Source organism: Branchiostoma floridae, chromosome 6, assembly GCF_000003815.2.
Source record: "Branchiostoma floridae strain S238N-H82 chromosome 6, Bfl_VNyyK, whole genome shotgun sequence".
In the NCBI taxonomy this organism is placed as follows: domain Eukaryota; kingdom Metazoa; phylum Chordata; class Leptocardii; order Amphioxiformes; family Branchiostomatidae; genus Branchiostoma; species Branchiostoma floridae.
In genome coordinates this window covers 2,209,266-2,234,873 of record NC_049984.1, presented here as the reverse complement: position 1 = coordinate 2,234,873, position 25,608 = coordinate 2,209,266, and the positions used below count along the sequence as shown (strand labels likewise).

General features: G+C 41.7%; 2 protein-coding genes across 2 annotated transcripts in view; both read left to right on the top strand.

Moving 5' to 3' along the window:
* The window catches only part of LOC118417447 (granule associated Rac and RHOG effector protein 1-like), a 55,427-nt gene extending 39,239 nt beyond the window's left edge, over positions 1-16,188 (top strand). Inside the window, exons 3-17 of the mRNA XM_035823010.1 lie at positions 1,364-1,561; positions 2,480-2,593; positions 3,016-3,111; positions 6,053-6,244; positions 6,975-7,121; positions 7,883-7,977; positions 8,638-8,763; positions 9,117-9,847; positions 10,277-10,514; positions 11,051-11,213; positions 11,553-11,668; positions 11,996-12,097; positions 12,833-12,973; positions 14,215-14,287; positions 15,104-16,188. Of these exons, the coding sequence (XP_035678903.1) occupies positions 1,364-1,561; positions 2,480-2,593; positions 3,016-3,111; positions 6,053-6,244; positions 6,975-7,121; positions 7,883-7,977; positions 8,638-8,763; positions 9,117-9,847; positions 10,277-10,514; positions 11,051-11,213; positions 11,553-11,668; positions 11,996-12,097; positions 12,833-12,973; positions 14,215-14,287; positions 15,104-15,457 (2,886 nt within the window). The 3' untranslated portion in view covers positions 15,458-16,188. The remainder of the gene's footprint in view (positions 1-1,363; positions 1,562-2,479; positions 2,594-3,015; positions 3,112-6,052; positions 6,245-6,974; positions 7,122-7,882; positions 7,978-8,637; positions 8,764-9,116; positions 9,848-10,276; positions 10,515-11,050; positions 11,214-11,552; positions 11,669-11,995; positions 12,098-12,832; positions 12,974-14,214; positions 14,288-15,103) is intronic.
* Positions 16,189-19,310: 3,122 nt separating this feature from the next.
* On the top strand, positions 19,311-25,376 carry LOC118417446. Its single transcript, XM_035823009.1, has 3 exons — positions 19,311-19,488; positions 24,259-24,438; positions 25,165-25,376. The coding sequence occupies exons 1-3, from the start codon at positions 19,311-19,313 to the stop codon at positions 25,374-25,376; spliced, it is 570 nt and encodes a 189-aa protein (XP_035678902.1).
* Positions 25,377-25,608: the final 232 nt, after the last annotated feature.

Genomic DNA, 25,608 nt, shown 5'->3' with positions numbered 1-25,608 from the left:
TGTGGATATAGTAATTGATAATCATACATTCATAGTCCTGTATCACTGTCTTGTATTTATGTACTCTGTGAACTTGTTGTTAGGTTGATATGGTAGACAGTTAACGGTGCTGTGGATATAGTAATCATAGTCCTGTATCACTGTCTTGTATGTACATGTATGTATGAAGTTGTTAGGTTGATATGGTAGCTAACCATGCTGTGGATATAGTGATCATATTCCTGTATCACTGTCTTGTATGTACATGTATGTATGAAGTTGTTGTTAGGTTGATATGGTAGCTGACAGTGCTGTGGATATAGTGATCGTAGTCCTGTATCACTGTCTTGTATGTATGTATGAACTTGTATTTGGTATGGGCTGTATACAGTATAGGACAGGGATTTCAGTCTAGTAGTCTAGTATAGTAGTCTACTATACTAAGACATGCTAGTGTTTGTGTTTTACAGTGCTGTGGATATAGTGATCATAGTCCTGTATCACTGTCTTGTATGTATGTATAAACTTAAACTTGAACTTGGCCATGGGCTGTATAGGACAGAAACTGTATTAGACTTGCTAGTGATTGTGTTATTGTGAACACAGTTGTAAGGTAACTGGTACATACTGTAGGCTGTACTGTACTGTAAGGAAAGAATACCTCATGTTTCGTAGCCTGCCCACACAGGTACATATACCACTACCAGTGTATTTCAACTTTTCTATAGCTATCAAGTGGCTTTGGGGATTCTCATATTCCAGAGGGTTTTAAAGTTGGACATTTTGCAACAGGTTTCAGGGCAGTACCATGTACACAGAGTGAGGTCTGGTCACATGCATGTACATGGTCTGGTAGAGCTAATACTGATTGATACATTTCTTTGTGCGTACTGCTTTTATGGAATTTGACATAGTTTTACATTTGGTGTTGAAAATTAATTACTGTTAACTGTTTACAATCCTATTAGTGTTATTGAACATTCAAAAGATTTCCATCCACTGCTTTAGTTTCACATTTTTGTATTGTGTGTCATATTTCAGTTCAAGTCCACAACTGCTTTCTAGCACTGAAACTGTTCTGTCGAAAACAGTTTTTGTAGTTGATGTTTCTTGATCTCTTTTCCTAAACGTTCCATCCTAAGGCCAAACCAAGCTCGGTTCTTGGTTTGCCTGCTTTTTTTAATGATTTATAAAAAAAAAATCAAATGTTCCATTCAGAATGTAAACAGTTGAACAAAAATAAATAGTCTTGCCGTGGCCTTAAATCTGTAGATGACAATATCTGATATCAATATACTCAAATAGGAAATATGAGACCTTTTCACACATAGAATTTTTCCCTGTTTCCCACCCTTTACAACAGTCCTTCCATTCTTTACAACAGGTCCTGGGGAAGTGCCTACAGTGCATGTTGAACCTACAGTACCAGTTCCTGACTTCCTACGGGAGCATCATGGCCGCCGTGAAGAACAGCGCAGGAAATCACGCCTCGCTGCTGGCGGCCGAGTCGCGGCAGCACGGGGATGCAGTACTGCAGTCGTCCCGGGAGGTGGCGCTTCACTCATGGCAGACCGTTAAGCAGGTAGGCATCAGGGTCTTCTTCAAACACCACTGCTGTTTAGACCTTTTTTATGATAATGGATAACGGTCTTTTTTGCATATATTTGTATGTTATGTATTGTGTTGATGTGACATGTATGTGTTATCCAGGGCCCCACTGTAAAGCAGTGTGGTTACACTGAGTTGGGCTACCCTGGCTAAAGAAACCTTAGGGCTATAAGTACAAATGATATGTTACACTGTTGATATATTTTCACTGTATCTATAAATAAGTGGATAATGAGTAGTATTCATTATCCGCTTGTTTTGATTTATAGATACACTTAACTTCAACGCACATGACCCATACCATAGCATATAAAGACCTAAGCAAATAGCAAATTATAAACATGTTAAAAAAATGTATGTCTAAAATTACAATTTGAGTTTAGTGTCATGTAATGCTTTTGCTGGTGTTATACAATCTGTCTAAGAAGGAGTAAAAATGGTTTTAAGAAGTTATTGTTTCTTTGACCTTGTACCCGGCACTTATATAATGGTGGTGTAAAAATAGTACATATAGACTGTAAAATGCCATTAGTGGCCCACTACACAACTTGGGCCATGGTATACTCTGTGACGGTACTGTTTGGGTTACTAATGGACCCTGAAGTGATGTTGCCTCAAGACAAGTATTATTTTCTTCATGCCTCAAGTATTTGATGTTGATTTGTGTGGTTTTCAATAGCGCAGTATTCTAAATACAGAGCCTGCAAAATCCTAATTGATATCGCTATTATACTTATGGATGATTAGAATGAAATGTTTTCTGCTTTCCATGTCTAGACGTCTATGTTGTACAATCTAATAAGCATATCTGTGACAGCAAGATTGTTTAAGCAAATGAAATTAGCATATTTGGGACACGTGAATGACATGCCTTTTTCCCCTGATTTTGCAGATGTTGTACAGCCTGCACCAGTGTCAGGCCGTGACCCTACCTGACCTCTCACAGCAGAACTTGTCAGAACAGGTTCGCAGAGACGCTGGGCAGAGGCTGGACCAGGCATGGCAGGTATGGTGCAGTTCTTCCAACAACTAGAAAAAAATTACAGAGCGGTTCTCTCATCCCCCCAAACTTTAGCAAAATACTATTGTGATAAAGGTTCATTGGCTTTGGAGAAGTCAAACTTGTACTTTGGAGAAGTCAGATTTATTTTTAGATAAGTCAGACTTGTTTCTGGATAAGTTACTTGGAGAAGTGGACGTTATTAGGAATACCTTTAAGTTGGTTACTGTACATTCATTTATAGGTTGTACTTTGCAGTTCAAACAACTGTACTAACACAATTATCAAATGTTTTAGGTGACTGCATGAAATACCAACTTAAAATCATCGCACAGAAGTTTGAAATTTACAGTGCTTTTTTCCTCAAAGTACAGGTATTATTTCTGACAGGAAGAACTTTTTTGAGCCATTATTGATTTTTCCCTCAGGTGTACAAGCGAACACTGGAGAGGTTTGCTGGTAACGAGTTTCGACTGTTGGGTGGTTTCTACTGCAACCCACAAGCCCTGGAGCAGGTTCTCAAGGTCAGTGGAAACATTAAACTAAACCATTACAGTTATCGTTCTTTAGGGTTGCCTCTGTACCTCAACTGGTAGCAGAGCTTCTGGTTCCAATTGGGCACTCACCGCCACCCAACTGCAGGGTGGTGGACAGGGGGTAGCACCCTGCCCTTGAGGAGCTGGGTTTTCTTTCTCCCATGCACATAAGCAAATTACAAAACTAAGCGACCACCCCTTCCACACCAAGAGTACCCCTACCCCCCACCGTGTCAGAGTCCTCAGCTGATTGAAGCTGTACACGAAATCAGAAGAAGAAGAGAAGAATTAGTTTGGATCTGGAAGAATCCTAGGTAAGGCATCTCGGTCGGGGCTTCATCCGTCTTTTGGAAGGGATGGAGGTCCCTAGTTCGAGGCAGTGTCTTGTGCATGTTAAAGGGGTAAGGGCTAGCAACTCTTCCCTGTAAGAATATACCCTGCTAATGAACTTGCTGCCCTATGTGCCACAAGTGTCGGGTACTACAAGGGTCTGAACAAATGAACATTGCACCTTGCAGCCTTCTTTCGGAGGAATGTAAAATGGTGGAGGTGTGGGGTAGTTCGAGGCAGTGTCTTGTGCACGTTGAAGGGGTAGGGCTAGCAACCCTCCCTGTAAGAATATGTTCTGCTACTGAAACAGCAAGGCAACTGTGTGCCATTAGGGACTACCAGTTTCAAGGCAACTATGTGCCATTAGGGACTACCATTACAAGCTTAAGGGTCTGAACAAATGAACATATTCACAGCCAGCCCCTTGTTAATGAGTCTGGATGTGTTCCACATGGGAAATGCGTGCAGGGAAGCAACAACAGGAATTGTCTCTGACCTTACAGCTGGGGAGGGGGGTAGTGTGGAAGTGACCTGGGAAAGGTGCCAAGAACTGTGATTTAAGTGCTGCTGAAGTGTGAAGAGTTGATGGGGCTGAATGATTTAGTGTTTGATGGCATTCAAATAATAACTGACAGTCTGACACTACTTAGGCCCAAAATTTCTGTCTTTACTGAGTTAACAGGTGTTTCATTATAATTTCATTTTTAATATAACAAAAAAAGTGTAACCAAACATAATCCCTGAGATAAAAACCTGGATGGAAAGTTAACTTCCCAGAAGTGCATTATCTTATCCATAGGGCAGAAGGAAAGTCTCCTGATACCTATTACAGCATTGAGGACAAAATGTCATAGTATTTACTCTCAGCACAAATACCACATTGACTATTTGAATTTTTTTTTCCCAATGTTCAATATCAATAAAATGATTCTGCACTTCCCAACATGGTAGATCACTGAAATTTTCACTGGTTGTGAACCTTAAGAACTATTCACAGCAAAATTTGATGTTAAAATAGTATGTATTTCCCAATATAATAGACCTCCAAAAAGCTATATTCCTGTTAAAATCACAGAACACACTAATCATTAAAGACGTGGGACCTTTCATCAGCCACTTCCTCCAAAGAAGAAGTCAAACCTCCCAGTAAACAATGTAGAATCATGTACTATATATATACTTCTTACTTTTTTACTGTCTGTACCCTTGCAATTAGCCTTCGGGCATGAATTTGCAAATAAATAAATAAGAAATAAAAAAAAATGTGCATTCAAACACGCTTCCCAAGTAACTTTCACTTTGGCCTCCCAATGTTGTAAGTAAAATCTTGTGCAAAGTTCAGTTGTTACACAGAGCTGTAGGAGATTGTTAGACAGGCATCCCTGTGGATAGACCTCAGCTGCCAGTGCTGTGGTGAGAAACTGTGTGGGCGTCCTTAGCTATGTTGTACACCACGTGAAGTATAACAACTGCTGGGATCTACCTCCTTATTTACCAGTAGCTTTGATTGAAGAGCCCTTGCAGCTCGTTATGAAAAGGTTAGGTGTGATAGGTTGTTAAAATGTAACATAACCAGCTGCTGGGGTGTGCCTTTGAGGCTGGTGTATTATTATATAAGAAGCCGAACTTTTGTGTTAGACTAGATTTGTGATACTTTTATATGTATATATCTTGACTTGTTGTGACCTGTACTTAGCTCGGTTGGGCAAAACTGTACAATAGAGGTCTTCATTCATTCATTATTCCAAGGGCAGTTATACTGTCTATACAGATACAAATCTAGATACAGATACACCCTAATCCCTGCTCCTTCTGGTCCAATTATAACTATTTCTCATGATTGCTGTGTGACACTGGGGGTGTCATTTTAAGACTTTCAGGGTTTCAGCATATTTAAAAAAAATTAAATCAGATTTTGCCATTTTAAAATTCATGTTGAGACAAATACACTTTTTTGCTTAGGTTTCCATTTATGTGTTTATTCATATACACACTGAACATTTATAATTGAATGGTTGCTCCCTTATTTTTTGGTATTCAAAATAGAATTAAAGAAACATTGCGATGACTATGCCACTTGTTTCCATTGGTATGAAAAAAAAAAACAAGTAGTAGTACAAGGGTCATATGATGTATTACAGCATTATTGGGGTTATACCACCCCTTATGGGGTGACAAACTTTCTTCTAACTGAATACAAGACGGGGAGACGTATTACAGGTTTACTTCAGGTCAGCTTTGATGATGTTTGTATTGTAGGGCTGCTGTAGTGACGATGAGAACCGAAAGTCAGCGACAAGTATTGTGCACCCAAAATGTTTTCTTTGCTGGGTTTTTAGGTTATGTGCACCAGTGCACTTATTCCCAAATCTGAATTTTGAGCCCTGTGGTGTTTTTACTGTCGGGCTGCTGTAGTGACGATGAGACCCAACAGTCAGCGACAAGTATTGTGCCCCCCAAAGGTTTTCTGTGCTTGGTTTTTACATGTGTAGGAACATGTGGAGACGCTGGTGTCACCTCTCTGTGGATGAACTGATCTGAGGTTATGTGCACCTATTCCCAAATCTGAATTTTGAACCCTGTGATCTTTCCATTGTAGGGCTGCTGTAGTGACGACGAGATCCGACAGTCAGCGACGAACCCCCACCTGACGGACCCCACCACCCTCATCTACAAGGAGCTGGCGAGAGTTGACGTGCAGATCGGCTCGGTTGTGTACCGGGGCACGGCCACCGGCAGCCCCGGCCAGAACATCAAGAACAAGATGGTGGCCATGCGCCAGCTGCTACAGGTGTGGATTAACATTGATTGTGAAACGAATTTAAAAAGTTTAAGTTACTCATACCTCTGTAACAGATGCTTAGAAGTGGCGCCCATCTTTATTTCTGTAGCCCTTGAGCCACACATTTGTGCAAGCCACTACAGCAGGAGGCTAGTCCACGGATAGTGATGTGTGTTTACTTCCATACTCTTCCTCATTAGCGCTGTGTGCTCAGCAGAGAGAGCAGCATGTACCATTTTTAAAGTCTTTGGTATGACTCGGCTGGGGATCAAACTCACGACCTGCCAAATGCAAAACAAACACTCTATCCAGTATTGCACTCTTTTTTTGTCTATGATCATTACTTCATTTTTCATTGACATGATTATGTGGATGACATCTACGGACACATTGATTTTCGTCAGATTCAAAAAAAAGAAAAGGTATGCGATCATACTGTAAATCATACAAAGAAGCTGTAAATATGGCCACTTTTTGGTGGTCCACTCACTCTACGATCACTCACTATCTGGTTTATTGTCTGTTGCTCTCTGTTGGTCCTTTTGATATTTTTTTCTATTGACACAAACATTATGAATCCTTTCTATAGTGACCTCCTGTCCTCATAGACTAGATTTATCAGTCCCCCGAGTGGTTTGGGCTGGTTTGACTGTATCTTAAATAAAAAGAATTAAAAATGTTCAAGAATTGTTGAAATTACTGCAGTTTTACAAAGTTTTGTTTGTTTGTTTGTCTTCAGGGTGCAGCAGAGCAGCATGGGAAGGGCAGTATCCTGGGCAGCGTGGTGGATCGCCTGACGTGCCTGGTCCTGAGCCAGGCCTGTCCGTCCGTCACTCACCCCACCAGCAAAACAGCCGTGCAGCTCTGCTTCGGCAGGGCAGGACTGGTGAGTCGCTTATATCTTTATGATGACAGTAGCATACGTTGATGAAGGTTAGACATCCAGGTACTAAGTAATTAGATATGCAGGATAACCAGCATTCATGTTGGCACACTCTCAATTCTAACCTAGCTCTTACTGCAGCAGTACAGCCGTGTAGCTCTGCTTTGGTAGGGCTCAGCTGGTAAGTCTCATACATTATACTGTAACATACTGTTTCATACTGTATCATACTGTACTGAGCCAGGCCTGTCCGTCTGTCACCCACCCCACCAGCAAAACAGCCGTGCAGCTCTGCTTCGGCAGGGCAGGACTCGTAAGTCTAACTCTTATATCTACATTATACTGTAACATCTGTTGATGAAGGTTATTAGACATTCAGGTAATTAGATATGCAACATTGACAGTATTTAGTATGGCATAGTCTCAAATCTACCCTGGCTCCAACACCAGAAAGATAGCTGTGTAGCTCTGCGTCAGCAGGGCAGGACTGGTTAGTATCACACATTGTACTTTAACATACAATTACATATGTATGTCGCTGAATGTTAGGCATCCAGGAAATAAATATGCAAGATAGCAAGTGGACATGATTCTGGAAATGGCCAGATGTTTCAGGTAGTGTCCACTTCCTTTCATTAGTGACACCCACTGTTTCGAAAAAGTGTCTGGTTGCTGGACAAACTGTTATCCTGCATGATGTACAGTGGAACCGGTATGTTTTGTAGTAAGAGTAACACTGAATGAAGTACTATTGTCCTTACCAGGTCTCCGTGAGCTGTACCTCCCTACCCAGAGGTACCACCGGAGCCAGAGTCACCGTTTCAGGCACACATGTGGTCGTGCAGGTCACAACTGCATGGTAAGTAAGGCTCAGATACATAAGACATAAGTTCAAGATTTAGATACTGTAATTCTCTTTCAAATGTCTTCTCTGTACCAAACTTTCATGGTCTGAGAAAATTGAACTTGTTCTCGGAACTAAACGGCAGCAGGTGCACTTAAAAAAACGTTGGCGAATTAATTGTTGTCAGTGATGATCAGCTCACGTTACAGTCTTCACTGTGAAAACAGATTACAGTACTGGTATTAAGGAACCCCTCAGTGACATATGTCAGCACCCCTAAGGACGGATGCCAAGCTGAGGTTTGGTATTTGTAGTGTAGAAAAAGAAACAAAAGAAATCTTCTAATTTTTGCCCTGCTTCCTAGGCTAGCTTTGTTTCTCAATGTTTTGTGTTTTTGTTCCTCTGCCCAAAAAGCAGTCCACATTATAACATTATAAGTACGAAGAAGGCACGGAAAGAATTTTACTACTTTGTCTTAAACTACGTTATTCAAAAGTTTAGAAAAAGGGGTTATTAAAGAAAAATCAAGTATTAAATGGAACAAGAGCAACCTGACACGAATAGAAATGACTTCTTTTTGTTTGGATGTAATCAGCATCTTAACAGACTGCAGTACTTCCTTGTGTAGGTAGGTGGCACTCTTTGTCATGTCTGATAACCCGTCTGTGTTCCCAGGTGCCTTCAGAAGGACAACAGAGTTCTGTCCACGTTGCAGCGAACGTCTGACGACAGTTGTCGGCTGGGTGTCGTAGATGCCATCTACACTGCCATAATCGATCCAGCTAGACTTCTGGATGGCAGGTGGGTGGAGTTTTTGTAATCGGTACTGTAAACTACACAAGTAAAGCAACGAGGTTGGTTTTCGAAACAATCACAATGTTTCAGGTTTTTAGAAAAAGGTCTGGAAAGATGAAATTTGATTGGTGGTGATAAGTGGGTAAAATGTACAGGAAAAGGACAAGGATACCAAATTTTCCAAAGTGAGAAAGCAACAAAAAAATTGTATGACATTTTTACAAAATTTTTCATGATCATCGTGGTTTGCCCTCTAGAGTTTTGAAGGACAAGACATTGAATTATTTAACTTCACAAATTGACGCCTTTAGCTTCAAAATTGTTGCATTTACAGCTGCTTTTTTCCCTTCCCACCACAGAGAACAGATGTTGCCTACTGTCCAAGTGAAGCTGCGGTCGGACATGTTCTCCCAGGACTCAGGACCCCCCAGTGCCACAGCCCCCGCCTCCCAACCAGTATTAGCCGACTACAAGATGCCAGGAGAAACCATACAGAGACGTGGCAGCCTCGAGGGGGAGGGGGGCATCAAAAAGACTTTTAACAAACTCACTTCCAAGTTTGGGCGGAAAGGCTCCTACTCCCCTAGCCCCTCCAACGATGCCACGAAACAAAGTGCCTTCTACTCAAACTCCTCCCAGCCCGCCGCTGCCATGGCAACGTCCAATGGGAGTAGATTTTCTGCCCCCGTCGCTGACCAATCAGGGACTAGCTTCACCTTCCCAACAAGACCAACTGACCAATCAGCAAAGAGCATGACATATCCCAGTAGAACAGTGGTGGCGCAGGACCCCCCACCCCCCGAGATGAGACCCCCACCCCCTGAGATGAGACCCCCACCTCCTGAGTTGAGACCCCCACCCCCTGAGTTGAGACCCCCACCCCCTGAAATGAGACCCCCACCCCCTGAGTTGAGACCCCCACCCCCTGAAATGAGACCCCCACCCCCAGAAATGAGACCCCCACCCCCAGAGATGAGGAAGGAGGAAAGAAGGCTGTCCATGATCGAGGAACAGGCCGAGTCCAACACTTTAGAAGAGGAGAAGAAAGGAGAAACTTCGCCTGAAGAGGCTGTGGAAGGAGCCAATAGAGGTAATGATGGTTTAAATCAGGGCTAAATTACTCAGTTTCTGCAACATTTGATTTGTATGAGAGAGTCTGTATTCTTTAAGATTGCCAAAAAGCAGTAAATAGTTATTTTGCTCAAGGTTAGACATCCAGGTAATAAAATACGTAAGATAACATTTACTCAAGCAACTACATGGATTTTGAAACTGTCAGATGTTTCAGATTGCTTCGGCTGTCTTTGGTAAGTGACTGCAGTCCAACAGCTATTTAACCAAGAACTATGAATTGATATGTAGATAAGATGGGGAAACATTTGTAGTCAGTCCAATAGTCCATGTTGCAATTTATGGTATGTTCTCTGAGCCCTTATCAGGCTATACATGTACATGTATTTACAATCAGCTACTTTGTTGGGTGTAAAGAATTGTTTTGTCTTTTTGTTCTACCCTGCAGGAGAGTCTGAGCGATCCCCAAGTCTTGCCACTGAGGAGGAAATCCAGGAAGTGATTGACTTCCTTTCGCGTCACCACAAACCTCAGCCGCTCGCGACCGACGGGTCCCCGCCCGGTAACCGTAGCAACCGCAAGAGCTGGACCACGGAGGCCGCCAACTTCCTGTCCAACCTGCGGACCTCCGACCCCAACAGCCTGCCTAGTGAGAAGTCCAGCTCGGAGGACACCAGCAGCCAAAGGTCTGTGTTTGTTGTTATTTGTTTGAATCTTTAATTATTCGTTTTGCGTGGCATAATCGGCAGTGCGTTTGGCTCAGGTCCTGGGTTCAAATCATGCCGTGGCACCGATCTTGTGACCTTGGGAAACTAAGGCACTTTACACGACTTTCCTCACCTCACCCAGGTGAAAATGAGTACCTAGCTTCAGCTCGGACCGTCCTTCTGATAGGACGTTAAATCGAGGTCCCATGTTTGGGGAGAGCCACAACCCATGTATGTTAAAGAACCCCCCACATCTTTACGACATGACTATTTCTAGTTCTTGTCTGAGCTGGTTTAAGATACATCCACCAGTTTATTAGTCATCTTATCTCGTGCAAGTCTGGATATTGTAGTTCTATGTTCAAATGACATCAACTGCAGGTCTGTTTTGAACAGGTCAAGCAGCTTGCCCAGACCCTCGGATTTCGGGCGGAAACACTGCAGGTCTTTGAGCATTTTGTACATCATGCAAAGGATATCCTTTAAGTACTCAACTGCAGGTTTGTTTTGAACAGGTCAAACAGCTTGCCCAGACCCTCAGATTTTGGGCGGAACACGTGGCCGAGCAGAATTCGGCCGGTGAGCCTGAGCGGAAATTTGGAGCAGCTTGCCGGGAGCGAGTTCTCATCGGATCCAGAGTATGCCCACTACGTTGCCAGTATGAATAACTACCTGCAGGTAAGTAAGGGAGTGTGTGTTTGGTTGCTTGAACCTGTTTAAGCTCAAATCAGCCTGCAGGTCGCTTTTCTCAAGATTGAGGTCATGAGGGAAGAGGTAAGGGTCGGACAAAATATATAACAGAGGTACAGTTCACATATTTTTCATTTAAAGTGTTTACAAGTCTATAAACGTATTGCACAGAATATACACAGAATTGCCCTGAAGAAGGTGACAGACGGTCACAGAAACGTTGGTTGGGAGTAAATAAATGGCTGTGTAAAAAAGAGTCAGTCTCTTTATCCAATAACGTTCCTGATAAAGTATTCATGCATGGATCAATATTACTCTCACCTTCAGGCCCAGCAGAGTAAGGTTCGGCACAGATGGGGAGGGGAGGGGATGCGGACGCAGTGGTCCAGTCAGGAGGGGAGACTCAACTCCACGTGGCCCATACCGCCTTCTTCCAACGAAAGGTAGGAGACTTACCTGGTAACCATGGTTACTGGTTATGGTATAAAACCTGATCTACTTCAATTTCTTATCTTTTGTCATTGCATTTTCAAAAATGACTGGGAGAGAAACTTGTAATTCGATAAACTGTCTTAGCCTTACCTCCACTGATGTGAACTGCACGGGTGCCTGTAGCATATTAAAGTCCATAGTTTATGTTATCCAGATTCGTACTGGTGGTCATTATGTAGTTGTACTGGGGTCTTTAACCTGGATGTCTAACCTTCATAAACGTACCATGACTCATCCATTTTTGTCCTCCCCTCTCCTCTGCCTGTTCCCTCCCCAAGATACAACTCCCTCCCCCTTCTCCTGCCCCGCTCGCGGCTGGACTCCCCGCCGCTGGTGGATCAAACCAAAGCTGCGTCTTTCTTTGACCTTCCCCTGTCAAGGTACGACCTTTCTTTTGAGGCACATCTTTTTACGTTGTTCTGCTTCCAGAATCTAACCTCACACTGTTTTCTGCTTTTTTTATGTGAAGAGGACCTATCTTTTGGGGCTCATCTTGCGTTGTTCTGCTTCTAACCTCATTCCGTTTTCCGCTGTTTTTATATGTGTTTTTGTTGTTCTTGTTGCAAATATCCCTGCTTTTCTGCTCATCCATCAAAAGCTGATCCCAGAGTCTAACTCTCTAACTCTCTTACCCTGCTTGTCCTTCAAACTAACACACCTCGTTTCTTTCTAGCAATTATAACCAGGTGCAGCAGCAGCTAAAATCACTTTATGTGAAACCAGATGCTTGTAGTGTGCAAACTGACTGTATGTCTGTCCCATTGGGTGACCTTTGATCCCATCCCATCATGCATCGCAAGTCACTACACTGCAACCGTTGCCAGAATGCTCGATACAAGCATGTTGTTGCTTACAATTTCAGGTTGCAACTTGCCTTGGCAGCATTTTGCGCATCAGAAGAACTTTTATGCTGCAGTGGTTTATATTTGCAGGTTGCATGTGAGTAATTTGAGCCCTGTAGTTGGCAACAGTTTGCCCGCACCATGGGTGAAACTAGATCTGACTGGTAGTGTTTTTGTGCAGCAGTGAAGCCCATGTAAATGGGGATGTGGGGTACATGTAGGGTTAGGGGTAAGGTTCCAAATCTGACTGTACCGTTTGTGTGTTTTGTGCAGCAGTGAAGCCCTTGGAGGGAGCAACAGCTGGTGTAACATGGACTCCGGCAGTGCAAGCTCCAGCGACGACACCTCCTCAACCAACGGGGACGTGTTCTCCATGGGGCTGGGTCTGACCGGAAACGACCTCATACAGAAATGGTGGGTAGTATTATAGTGTTTTTAAAAAAGTCAACATTCTTCACAAACCACACATCTTGCAGTGCCCATCTACATTTTTGTAGTCCTGGGCCACACAGCTTTGCTACAGCAGGGGGCTAGTCCACTGGCAGTGGCCTGTACTACTACCAGGGTTGTAGCCAGCGCCCGTCCTTCCGTCCTTTTGACGGAATTTTGCAGCTGGGGCCGGAAAAATTTTTTGCCCATTCCATCCTCTGACGGACAAAAATAGATATGTAAAGATATAAAAAAAACTGTCCCCCTGTTGAACAGCTTAGTCTACCAGCAAAATTTACACCTCAAAATGCAGGAAATAGCATTTCAGAGGGTCTAGATTTCAAAATTTTCATGGGGAGCATGCACCCGGACCCCCCTACAAACGTCGCGCCTTGGGCACTCGATAGGATTCAAAATCGAAGGGATGGAAAATGATTTCAGGCTGGCTACAACCCTGACTACTACGATCGTCTTTCCCAAATACTGAGTGCTAAGCAGCCGGGGATCGAACTCACGACCTACCCACTGCAAGGCGCACACTCTACTCCCTTGGCCCTTGCACCCCGTGAATAAGCCATCGTTTTGCTGACAACATTCCCTGGTGGATTGATTTTGGCTAGTGTCCCAGTTTCTTTTAGCAGACAGGCAGCAGTATGTTGTAGTGCTTGCAGCCAAGCAACATATTTTAGCAAATCAATACGTTACCCGGAACCCTGCATAAAACTACCTCAGCATGGAAAAATATGTCTTGGTCATAGTGATTCTTACAAATTGCGCATCCTAAAATATCAGGAAACATTAGGATTTAGTCTGTAAAATCAGGTTGGTATGGTCTCATCATTTAATCTTCTTTTCGTTTGTCTGTTTTAACATTTATTGTTATTAATTAACACTATAACTAATTTGTTTGATTATGCTTTATGTTAGTTCTATATTATCAGCGGGGTAACGTACATGTATCAGTTGTATTTAAAAACGGTATTTAGAGATATCAATTCGAGAGATGGTGATTTCAAATAGCAACATTTCCTAAATTTCAATATTTTGAAAATATTGCTATTTCAAATCACTGTCTGTCAATATTATATCCCTAAATACCCTGTTTTAAAGATGATGGGTATAGATTACCCGATGAATTAAGATGAATCAGCATTAGATGGAGATTTTTGTTGATGAGAAAAGTCCATGTACTGATCTGTTGTGTTGTGTTGCCCCCCTCCCCCCAGCAGCAGTGAAGGTGGGGAGAGCACACCTGAGTCAGAACACCTGCAGGGCTTCCTGGACGAGCTGGCGCAGATGGTGAGTCTTAAGCCTTATCCTGTTATGGAATAACTCAACGTTCTTATAGACAGTCGTAAGGAGCAGGACTTCCTGGACAGGCAGGCGCAGAGTCTCAGATCAACTCCTTTCATTTCCAAAGGTTCTGTGGCATTTATAGGGAGACTAGAAGATGAATAAGGCCTCATTACACAATTAGATCGCCCCATTGAAACCAACGCTTAAACACACGCCTTCTATGTCTGCAAATCCAATTAAAACACAGTATATCTGGAGATGTTTTGCTTTCTATTGTGAGCACACACGTTTCTTAGGCAATAAAAAAATTGTCACCCAAAACTAGCGCACAGAACAATTTTTATCGCATTTCAAAATGCACCTAGCCGCAATCCGCTAGAGGTCCTCTTGACTACCCAGAGCCTGACCGGAGCACTCAAGAGAAATAAACGTAAACGTCCGAGGATCGATCGGGTCACGAAACTTTCGTGCATGATCATGCCAGTAATACACAAGCTTTCATCTAAATTCCTTTTGTATCACTTATGGTTTATTAATGGGAATTTATGGTCCACCTAAAACCATGCTTTGCGGGCCAGATAATTTTTTCGGCCCGGACTCTTTGGGACTACACAGTCGGAGTAATACAGGAATGAGACCTTAAGAAAGGAAATCCCTAAGGAGAATGCAGTCATAGAGTTACAAAAAACCCATGAAAGATGATTAGCAAGCATGCACAGCTCCACTTCTGTTGTTGTCCACTAGGGGTCTCTCTTTGTCAGGTTGCTGTATGGTTGGATTTTGCATAGCATTACAGTTAATCGTTTTTCGTTCTTGTAGGAACCAAAGTCAACAAAAACATGGCCGCCCAAGTCTCCATGGCAACGGTCGCTGCCGGGAGGGTTCCAGTTCGCCGAGCAGCCCCCTCCGGTCGACGGCCACGTGGCCGCCATCCAGCAGTGGAGTGACCCCCTCCCCCAGGGGTCCGCCCCGGAAGTCCACCCCTCAGTCACAGCCCAGTGGAGCGATCCGATCCCGATGGCCGCCACATCCCCCTGGTCCACCGCGGGCGACAACTCCCCCTCCACCCCGCCCCCCCTCACCGGGTTTCCCCCCCACAACGACAGTGCAATGCGCGGACACCCCAAGCTAGACAGAAGATTAGCGTACATGCCTCCGTATCAAAATATGTAAAACAGCCGTATTGCTAGCCTACACCAGGCTCCACATGTTGCTGAAAGTGGTAGAAATTGGCCAAATAGACAGATTACATATCAGAGGAGTTGGTCAGCTCAAAAGTACAGTTTTCACTAGCCCGATTGTCCCAGGCAAGAAAAAGTGCCGATCAGACAGGTGCATGTCCTACTCCACTTGCCCAATCTGGCAAGTAAGATTTTTCCATGAGTGAGATTTTGACATACTTGTTACTTGTCACAGACATGGCATCAAGCATTGGTCAACACAGGAAAATTGAGCCAATGATAAAAGATTCCATTGCTGGAAGTGAAAATACATATAAAAATGTCATGTCATTTCAGGCAAGGGATTTTGTGTATTTGCCCGAGGACGAGTGAATTTTAGAAAACTGGTTCGACCCTGCCTATGTCACAAATTGTAGTTTTGGCCTGTCAACTCCACTGATGTGTTATCTGTCAATCTGACCAATTTCTACTCTATTTCCAGCAACAAGTAGAGCCAGGTAGAGGCTAGCGTTGCCAACGTATAGCTTTTGTACGAGTACTTGTCGACTGAGAGCACAGTGAATGATTATTATTGTATCTAAACCGAATCTCTACACAATGAACTATCACAAGATTTTCTATGCTGGAGTTTGTTCCAGTCGTTGACTATTGATTGTCTAAGTATGTAGCAGGATAGGAAAGCTACAAAGTGCCTTTGTGGTAAAAAGAAGATGAGGAAAAAAGAGACTTTCTGTCCACAAAAAGGTGATTACAGTATATGACACATGAGAGATTGTGTTGAGTCAAACTAGCTGCAGTTCTGTACGATGTTGCTAGGTGGTAGCTGAGTAGAGATGTAATGCATCGTTGGGGGACTGGTCATAATGTTGAGTAATGAAATCCGTTGGGAGGAGAAAACTTGATAGACGCTTGTTTTCCAAAGACAAAGATCATTGTTTCTTTGGCAGTACATGTACACCCTATGCACTTGTCTATGTAAACCTGAGCAGGAGATGGGAAAATCCATGGAGTTTTTGGGGAAATGTTTTCAGTCCACGACATATTGAGTTTGGGTGATAATTTTTGTTGGACATATTGAGAAGTTGTCTTTGTGGAAGTCTAAGTTTCATTATTGGTAAATGATGAAGAACTCTTCTGCTTAGTGCTTAGTGACTAGTGCTTAGAGTTGAACACTAAAACTCCACTTGGTTTGAACCAAGAGCTGTTCAAGGATGGGGGTTCATCTCTGTGTAGAATGATGGCCACATGGATGATGACACTAATTCTGTACCTTGAATTTGTAAGCTTTTTGTTCGATAAGTGTGAAAGTTTTTTTTTTCAGTGGTCAACATTAAGAACCATCCAGTTTCTTGAGTAAATGCTACCCTGTGTATCTTATTACCTGGATGCCTAACCTTTGTCGACATATAACTACAGTTCTTGCCAGTAATGGCATGTGAAAAAGGTCAAACGACTCAAACCTGTACCAGTGATCACCTCTGTATAAGGACAACCAGGCCAATATGACCTAATCTCCAAGCAGATTCCGCGGTGGCAAATAATCCTCCCTTGCTGGCTAATTCCTTCCCCAGCTTATGTTACTGTTTTAATGCCACCGGAGGAATCTGCTTGGAGATTAAATATGACCACTTTTTGGTGCTTTATTCTTTCATCTAGGTCTGTCAGGTGCTACGGTCAGTGCTGACTACCAGGCCATCTGATACTGTTGGACTGTATTTACTTCTGACAGTGAAGGCAACTGCAATCATCGCTCATACTATACAGGCTTTTCATTCATGTCATATTAATTATAATTTCAATCCTGTGTCGACCATGTTGGAGGGTAAATGAATTAAGCAGTAGCATCTTCCTGTGGTTTACAGACGTACGCTGTAATCCGACATGGCGCAGATGACGTCAAATGAAAGTATACATGGACAAGTGCATATGTGGTGTACAGAGATACACGTTCTTTTGCGACCTTTTCAGTTATTGTTAAGTTTATATTTCGTTTTAGATAATGTTGAGTTGTATAACAGTCCCCTTCTGTATTTTCTTTTTGTATGTCAAAGTATAACTGCATGCAGGGCATCTTTATACTTTACTTTTCACAAATAACATTTATTTCTTTTTTTTGTAACACTTGTTTATATTAACTGTTAGGTTTATATGGCTTGGTTAAAAAGCCATTTATGCTGTAAATTATTATTTTTCGGTTATACATGGTTTAGTACTGAAAAGAAAAAAACTACTAACTGTTTCAAAATGCCTTATTAATGTATTGATGAGGATCGAAGTAAAAAATGTGTCATCTTGTTCGCAACTTGTGTCTGTTATTGTTGCCCAATACAGTCATGACTGACCGGCACATACATTGTAGTGTAGTTGGAAAATACCCATACATGCTTCTTACTCATGCTCCATAGATTTGGCTATGGCTGTTTTGACATGTTTTGTCGGAAAAGAAGAAAACAAAAGAGATCCTTGATGCAAAAAGATATTTAACATTTTTTATAGTTGCGACATAGACCTAGACAAACAGAAGTTGTTCAAAGTATGAAAGCCTTAACGTTAACCAAGGAGGTTTATTTTAACCTCCTTGTGCTAACAAAGCAAGAAAAATAATTGCAGAATTTTCTCATCAATTATGTAAATGACCCCCCTTTTTTGCATGGTTTGTATCTAATAATGTTCAACTCAACCTCCAAATGCCACAAGAATGAACCCGATGTAAGAAAGGAGTAGAAACAGGAAAAAAAAACAATATCCTGACTCCCGGCCACCAGATCACAAACCCAACACGCAACCAATGAAACCAAAAGGCTCAATGCCGTTTGGCATGGTTGGTTGTCGGTGCTTGAACCCCACTCTTGCAGTATTAACCGCACAGTCCGACCTCTAACGAGTCCGTCTACTCTAGTAGACACATTTAAACAGTGAAAGTGCTGTTTCACCACCAAAACAAACTCTGATGACCTTTGACCAATCACATCCAACCTGCATTTACGTGTTGGACTCTCCAAACACGGCTAAAAGTCTATTTTTCGAGCAAAGTAAAATAGTCAAAACCCCTTCCTGTAGCTTCCAGCTCCAAAATGCCAATATTTCTAAAGAAAAGGTATTACTACACCTATTTTGACAAGCCTATTTGTGACCTTTCACCTATTAAGGGGAATCCCCTGACTCAGCCCACCTGACTGGCGTCAAGGTCGCATAACAAAGTACTGTTACTAGTAGTATTTATGGGCGACTCCCGTGGAAAATAGATCGGGCATAAAGTAGTACATCACAGTACTTGACAAAGCCGTAGAGATTCGTCTGTGCACGGCAGCAAGGCTGTGACTGTGGTGAATGGTAGCGGAATACAAAGTTTTGTGACTGTATGAGTTGGATTACGATGCTTCGGTCGGCTTCAATTTGCGCAAGAATACAATTACCGCTAACTGTTGTCAGTCTGCCGCAGTATTATGAACTCTGCTGGGGGCAGATAAAATTGGCTTTTACAGGAGAACGAGCTGACAAACTTTAGCTCGTTTTCACATATTTTGTGGATTGTACCCAGAGGTCATATTTGTTACTTACTTTTGCATCCTACTATTAATTTTGAAGCGTCGACGCTCCCCACTTTGGAGGCCTTAAGAACAGTTCACAGTTTCCTTCACAGGTAGGGGCAAATATTTTCTCATCGTTACATTCTTATGATGACATTTGCAGCTTCTGCACTAACTTAGACAAACCTGACAATCGTGCCTCAGGGTCCAAAAATACAGACTGCGCTGCTTGACTCCACTAACATTAGTTTATTTTGTGTTCTAGTTCACTGGTGCTAAATACTAAGTACACAGCCCAGGTGATCACAAAACAAGATGTCTGCCCTCGACATGAAAGCCGACGCGTCTGTTCTTGTGAGCGGTGTACCGGATGATATGAGCAACGAATTGCTGAAAGAGTTGATGATTCAAGGAAAGGACAACTGTGGAATTCAGCAGATGGTGATGTTTCCGGAAATGCAGACGGCGCTGATAGAGTTCTCAACACCAGAAGGTGTGTGTGTGTGTGTTTATTACTGACAGTAACGTTACCGTTAGTTACCTTCGCCAAGAAGGTTATATTTTCAGTAGTGTTAAGTACGTATGTATGTATGTATCACCGTATGGGTGTGTGCAAGGAGCTTATAATGGATTGATGGATTGTATTGATATTTGGTATGTAGGTAGGTCTTGAAACGATAAGATTTTTAGCCTCCTAGCAACTTGTTGCGGTACTGCAGGGGAACTTCCTGTTTTGACATTTGACGTGATATATATGAGTGGTGGATAGGAGGGTCTGCATGGGGGGTCCTGACAACGCTTTACGCTAAATTTAGGATGGTCCACAACGTTTTACGTTAAATTCTGAAGGCCAGCAACGCTTCACGCTAAATTCAGAAAGGCCAGCAACGGTCTACGCTAAATTCTGGAAGGCTGGCAACACTCGACAGGGGCAGGGGCATGCTCCGCCGGGAAAATTTTCTGAAACATTATTTCTTGCATATTGAGGGGAAATTTTCGCTGGTAGCTAAGTTAAATGGCATATCTAATTAAAGATAAAGCCAACAGTGTAAGCCAACAGATTTTTACCATGTCGAGTGCCGAAGGGGCGAGGCGTCGCAAGTGAAGTCGGGGAAAATTGTGAAATCTTGACCCCCTGAAACACGATTTCCTATCATATTATCAGCAAAAAGGTTGTTTAAGGTTGACACGTCACATTCCCCAACATGATTTTCAACATTTCGAGAGCCGAAGGCGCGAGGCGGTACAAGGGTGAACCATGAAAATTTTGAAATCTTGCCTCTCTAAAATGATAATTCCTGCATTTTGACATTTCTATTAGCAAAATCAATGCATGCATATCAATGACATTTCTATTAGCAAAAATGTTTTCGAGGGAGAGGCCACTGATACAATTTTAACCATGACGATGACCGAAGGTGAAAAGAGTCGCAAGGGAGGTCCGGCAAAATTTTGAAATCTTGATCCTTTAAAACGCAATTTCCTTTGGACTAAAATTTACTGGTAGACTATGCTTCGACTTATGAAATTTGGGAGGCCAGACTATGATTTACGGGTAATTTTTAGGCTAGATTACGTTTTACGTAAAATTTTTGGGCTAGATTACGCTTTACGTGAAATGCACTGGCTACGCTTTACGGTAAATTTTTCATCCTCACTACGAATTACATGAAATAAAAAAGCTTCCCTACGAATTACGGGAAATTAAAAGGCCTGCCTACGCCTTACGGAAAAGAGCATGCAGACCCTCGGATAGCTCTTGGGGCTGAGAGTAAGTGGTGTAGATCTGGGCTACCTACATGTAGAGGCTTGTTTTGAAAGGGAATAACTCGAAGGGGTTGACGGATCGTCATGTTTATGGTATGTAGATAGCTTTAGTGATGCTTCATATAGTTAAATGTTAATTATGCAAATCGGAATCTGATTTGCATAATTAATGAGGAAATTGCCTAACCCCGCTTTGTTCCATTGTAGGACTATTGCAACATGTGACATTGGTAGCTGAGAAAGAGAAGAATGTTGTCAGATAATATAGGCCTAATTTGCATAATTAATGAGGAAATGCTATAATCCCATTTTGGTAAATGACAGGATTTTCTTGTGGCATTTGGAAGTTATGTAAAGGTAAACATCATTGAACATTGATTATGGAAAGGGGAGCTATTTTGCATATATTATAAGAAATGCAATGAATGCCTTCTTTCCACCAAGGCAGTGTTTTATCTGCCCTTACCCAGGGTATTTTCTAAAGAGGGGAACAATATTGGCACTGCACCCCCATACCCTGACCATGTGCCCCCTTACTCTGGGGAGCAGATCATCTGGCAATTCTGATTGACCAGAGATGACACTAGGTCACATGTAGCCACAGACTTAAACTGTAACAGGAATGTTTGCCCTTCAGGATACGTTAGAATGCCCCATTTTAACTTAAAATTCTCTAAAACTCTGCACCAAAGAAGGGGAACCCCAACCCTATCGCATATTTACATATTGTTTCCTTCTGGTAACTTTAATTTCTCTATGTCCATTTATTTTTTTCAGTGCAATGTGTTTTCATTCTATTGGTTCTGTCATGCATTATCCATACTTATTGGTCTGTGACCGGAGGGTAACCTCTGGCGACAGACCTTTAATTCTATCAAGTTTTTGCGCGTTCGCACCTATAACTGCATGTTCCCATTGTCTGAATCGTATGTGGTTTGGCAGGTCCTCTGCACTGAGATTGACGATAATGATGCACGTTCTTTGAACGTAACAAATTTGTATTACGTCGATCGTTTATAAAGTTTTTTTGATTGATGTATTTTGAATGGATCATGATTGTAATATCCTCGCAATTCAGCCTCATAGGCTGCCAGGAGGACTGTTATGCTTATTGCTCAATAAACCAGTCTACTACTACTACTGTTTTCTTTTGGCGGCAGCTGGTTTTATTATGGATGTTATAAAAATAACACCCCTACAAAATGTTGGCCTTCTAGTGTATTGGTCCCGGACCGCTTCATGTGGGTCATGCGGTAATTGGATATTGTTAAGCAGATGCATGGATTTATCTGATTGTCAATGTAAGGCGCGTTCGCATCTGTATATGCATGTTCCCGTTGTCGCATACGTACGTTGTTTGGCAAGTTCTTTGCACTGAGGTTGACGATGATGCATGTTGTTGTTTTTTCGCGGCAGCTGGTTTTATTATGGATGTAATAAAAATATTACCCCTACAAATTGTCCGTCCTACGGTGTATTGGTCCAGGGCCGCTTTATGTGAGCATTGCCGTAATTGTATATTGCAAGCAGATGCTTGATATTCTCTGATTGTCAATGTAACGTGCATTCGCATCTGTATATGCATGTTTCCGTTGCCGCATACGTTTGTGGTTTGGCAGGTTCTCTGCACAGAGTTAGACGATGATGCACAGTGTTTTTTATCGCGTCAGTTGTTTTTATTATGGATGTAATAATTTAAGAAATTACCCCTACAAACTGTACGTTTCACGGTGTATTGGTCCAGGTCTGCGTGGTGTGGCCGTTGCGGTAATTGGGTATACTCAAGCAGATGTGTGATATATGCATCAATATTACGAGCGTTTGCATTTGTATTTGCATGTCCCGTTGTCGTTTTCTTATTTGTTTTTTTTTCTTCAATTTTTCCAAAATCACCCCTACAAAATATGCATCTTACAGTGTATTGGGCAAGTTCAGCTATTTTGGTCTTGCGGTATTTGTATATTGTCAAGCAAATGCGTGATATGTTGATGTACCTAGTGGCTCACCGAATTAAGGGGTGATTTTGATAAGGGACTGAAAAAGACTGTTCATGAAGTGAATTATGATTTTACCATACACACAAGTTGACAGCTGTTCACCTTGCTCGGAATATGTCAACAGCTGTGACTAGCTGTTCAGTGACTAGCTGTTCATGATGTCAACAGCTGCGACCAGCTGTTCATGATATGTTTGATAACTCTGCTCTAGTTTGAATATTACAGTTATCACCTATTTATGGTCATTTTATGTAGCTGCGGGCCAATGGCTTTTATGTTGTAAAGGGAACAGTTGGTACTTGTATTATGATACTTTTTTTATCATGATATTATTATTTTATTATGCTGCCTTCATATATACTTGTATCTTCGGCCTCTTGTCTGTACTCCTTTATAGTGGCAGTGAGTTGACCCCTCGTTCTTTTGTGTGACGCTGAATTCTGTGTGTTGATTTTTATTCTTGTTTAGGTTTTTAACATTAAGATTCACATGGCACATGCAGACATATTTAGCAACTTAAAATAAAACTATATATTCAACACCATGAAAAAAATCATTATAGGATATAAGCACAACGTCACACACCAAAGAAGACAAAACAACCAACATATACCAGGCCGACGTCACAGACTATGTTGCCTACGGTCACTTGTTTTTTTTTGTTTAATTTGTATATTTCCTTGTTTACTTCTGGTAACTTTCAATTTACACTTATATTCATTGATTATCATATAGCCAGGCGCCGCGGACCAATCAGAAGAATAAATTATATTGTGTAATATTTTTTTCATTCCATTGGTTCCGTTATTTATTATCCATACCTATTCAGGTTCATACTTATTTCTTTTGTTAAATTTATATGAATTGAAATAAGACAATGTTTTGGGGGCAAGTCACTCCCATATGCACTGGGCGATGATAAGTTATGCAAATGAGGACCTTATTTGCATGATTAATGTTCAATGATCTTCCCCTGTACATTACTACAAACTTCGAATTGCTTCAGTTTTGAAGTTCCCATCATTTGCCACAATGACATTATAGCATTTTCTTATCAATTATGCAAATAAGGTCTTTACTTTGAATAATATACATCTATCAATATTCTTTTCTTTCTGTTATAAATGTCACATGTTGCAAAAGACCTTTAATGGGACAGAGCGTGTTTAGACAAATTCCTCATTAGTTATGCAAATTAGATTCAATTTGCATAATCAACATGTAATTATATGAAGCATCACTTGAGCCACCTTACTCACTCTGGCAAGCTCGCTCAGAATCTACCTACTTATCAAAAATCAGTAAATTTGCAATTTGGTACATCATTTGCATGGTAAATCAATGATCAGGACATTTCCAAAAAATGCCAGGCAAACAATCACAATTTCTTGTATTTGCAGATAATTGTAGATAAGTCAATGATCTACCCTTGAATTTTAAAAGATAGCTTTACAAGAACCAGTTTTTTGCAACTAGAGTTGTCAATATCCTTCATGTAGGTGCCGAAAATGCTTATGCATTTGTGGACACAATGGAAGTGAGACAGCTGACATCCAGGTTTCCTCAAAGAGGACATACATCAGCCTTGCCAATGCAGTTACTTCTGAAGCACCTACGTCTATTCTTCCAGCCACTGACGGCCCCGCATGACTTTGAAGAGCCAGGACGAAGGAAATCAGGTACAAAATACAAAATAAATGTTAAATGTCTTGTGCACACAGTTGCTAGGGTTTTCTCCATGTCAGATATTTTATCTTGACCAACCAACACCATTGATTATGCAGCAGTAGAGGAAATGGTACTACAGTATATGTATGAGGTTAAGATGAGTGAAATCCCCATACAACTCCTCAAGCAGAGGTTCCATAAGGTACTAGACAATGCCAGGGAAGCAACACCCCAGAGAGAGAGATAATAGATAATCCAAATCCTGGCCTACCTCATGATACTCAGAACGGATGTAGTTACATTCGAAGACATGCAAAATTAAACCCTGACAAAAACATACAAATGCAGAAATTACACTGATAAGTTTGTTTAAACAGCTAATTGTACGTTTAGTGGGAAAGCCATGAGCTATATATGAGCTATAGTGACTATCCAGTATTGTTGACAAATTTGCAACTGTGTAAGTGTTGAAGGTAGGATATCAAGATACTCCATTTTTGTTCTGCCATTACTTTCCTTCCCTTGGTGTCACTCTCTGGTACAGGAAAATGCAAAGTTACAATTGGTCACATCATGTTGGTCCAAAGGTTGCATAATCATATGAAATAGAGAGTCTAAGGATGGATGCCAACCAGGCCAAGTATTAATGAATTCACCTATAGAAAAATCATGAAATTCAATGTTATATTGTTTGACTGCAACTAGTGAAATAGGTCCATTTGTGATTTTGATTGTAGGTGCATCTCAGTTGTTACAAGGCAAAACGGCTGCCCTCTATATGAATGCTGATGCCTGTGTTCTTGTGAGTGGGTTTCCAGACTATGTAGATGGCAAAATGCTGGAAGAGCATCTCATGTCAGCAAAGGACAACTATGGAATTCGGCAGATGATCATGTTTCCGGAAATACGGACCGCACTGATAGAGTTCTCTACACCAGAAGGTAAGTAGACATGCAAGTACATTGTGCATGAGAGAATATGACTAAGTTAAAAATGTTGTGTTAAATATATATATATGCCATTATGTGTATATGTATATATATATATATATAATATATTGTTATTCAATTAAATGTGGCTAGAAAATAGCTATTGAGCTATTGTGGTCTTCTTGCAGTTGCTGCCAACATTCTCGGAAGCAAAGAGGAAATGTTCGGAAAGCGCGAGGGTCATATGATGTA

What these genes read in the sequence shown, in the direction of transcription:
- LOC118417446 (XM_035823009.1), top strand. Translation starts at nt 19,311, where the DNA reads ATGTCTGCCCTCGACATGAAAGCCGACGCGTCTGTTCTTGTGAGCGGT. An exon ending in AGAGTTCTCAACACCAGAAG is followed by an intron (nt 19,489 to 24,258) that starts GTGTGTGTGTGT and finishes TCCTTCATGTAG; the next exon opens with GTGCCGAAAATGCTTATGCA. An exon ending in GCCAGGACGAAGGAAATCAG is followed by an intron (nt 24,439 to 25,164) that starts GTACAAAATACA and finishes TTTTGATTGTAG; the next exon opens with GTGCATCTCAGTTGTTACAA.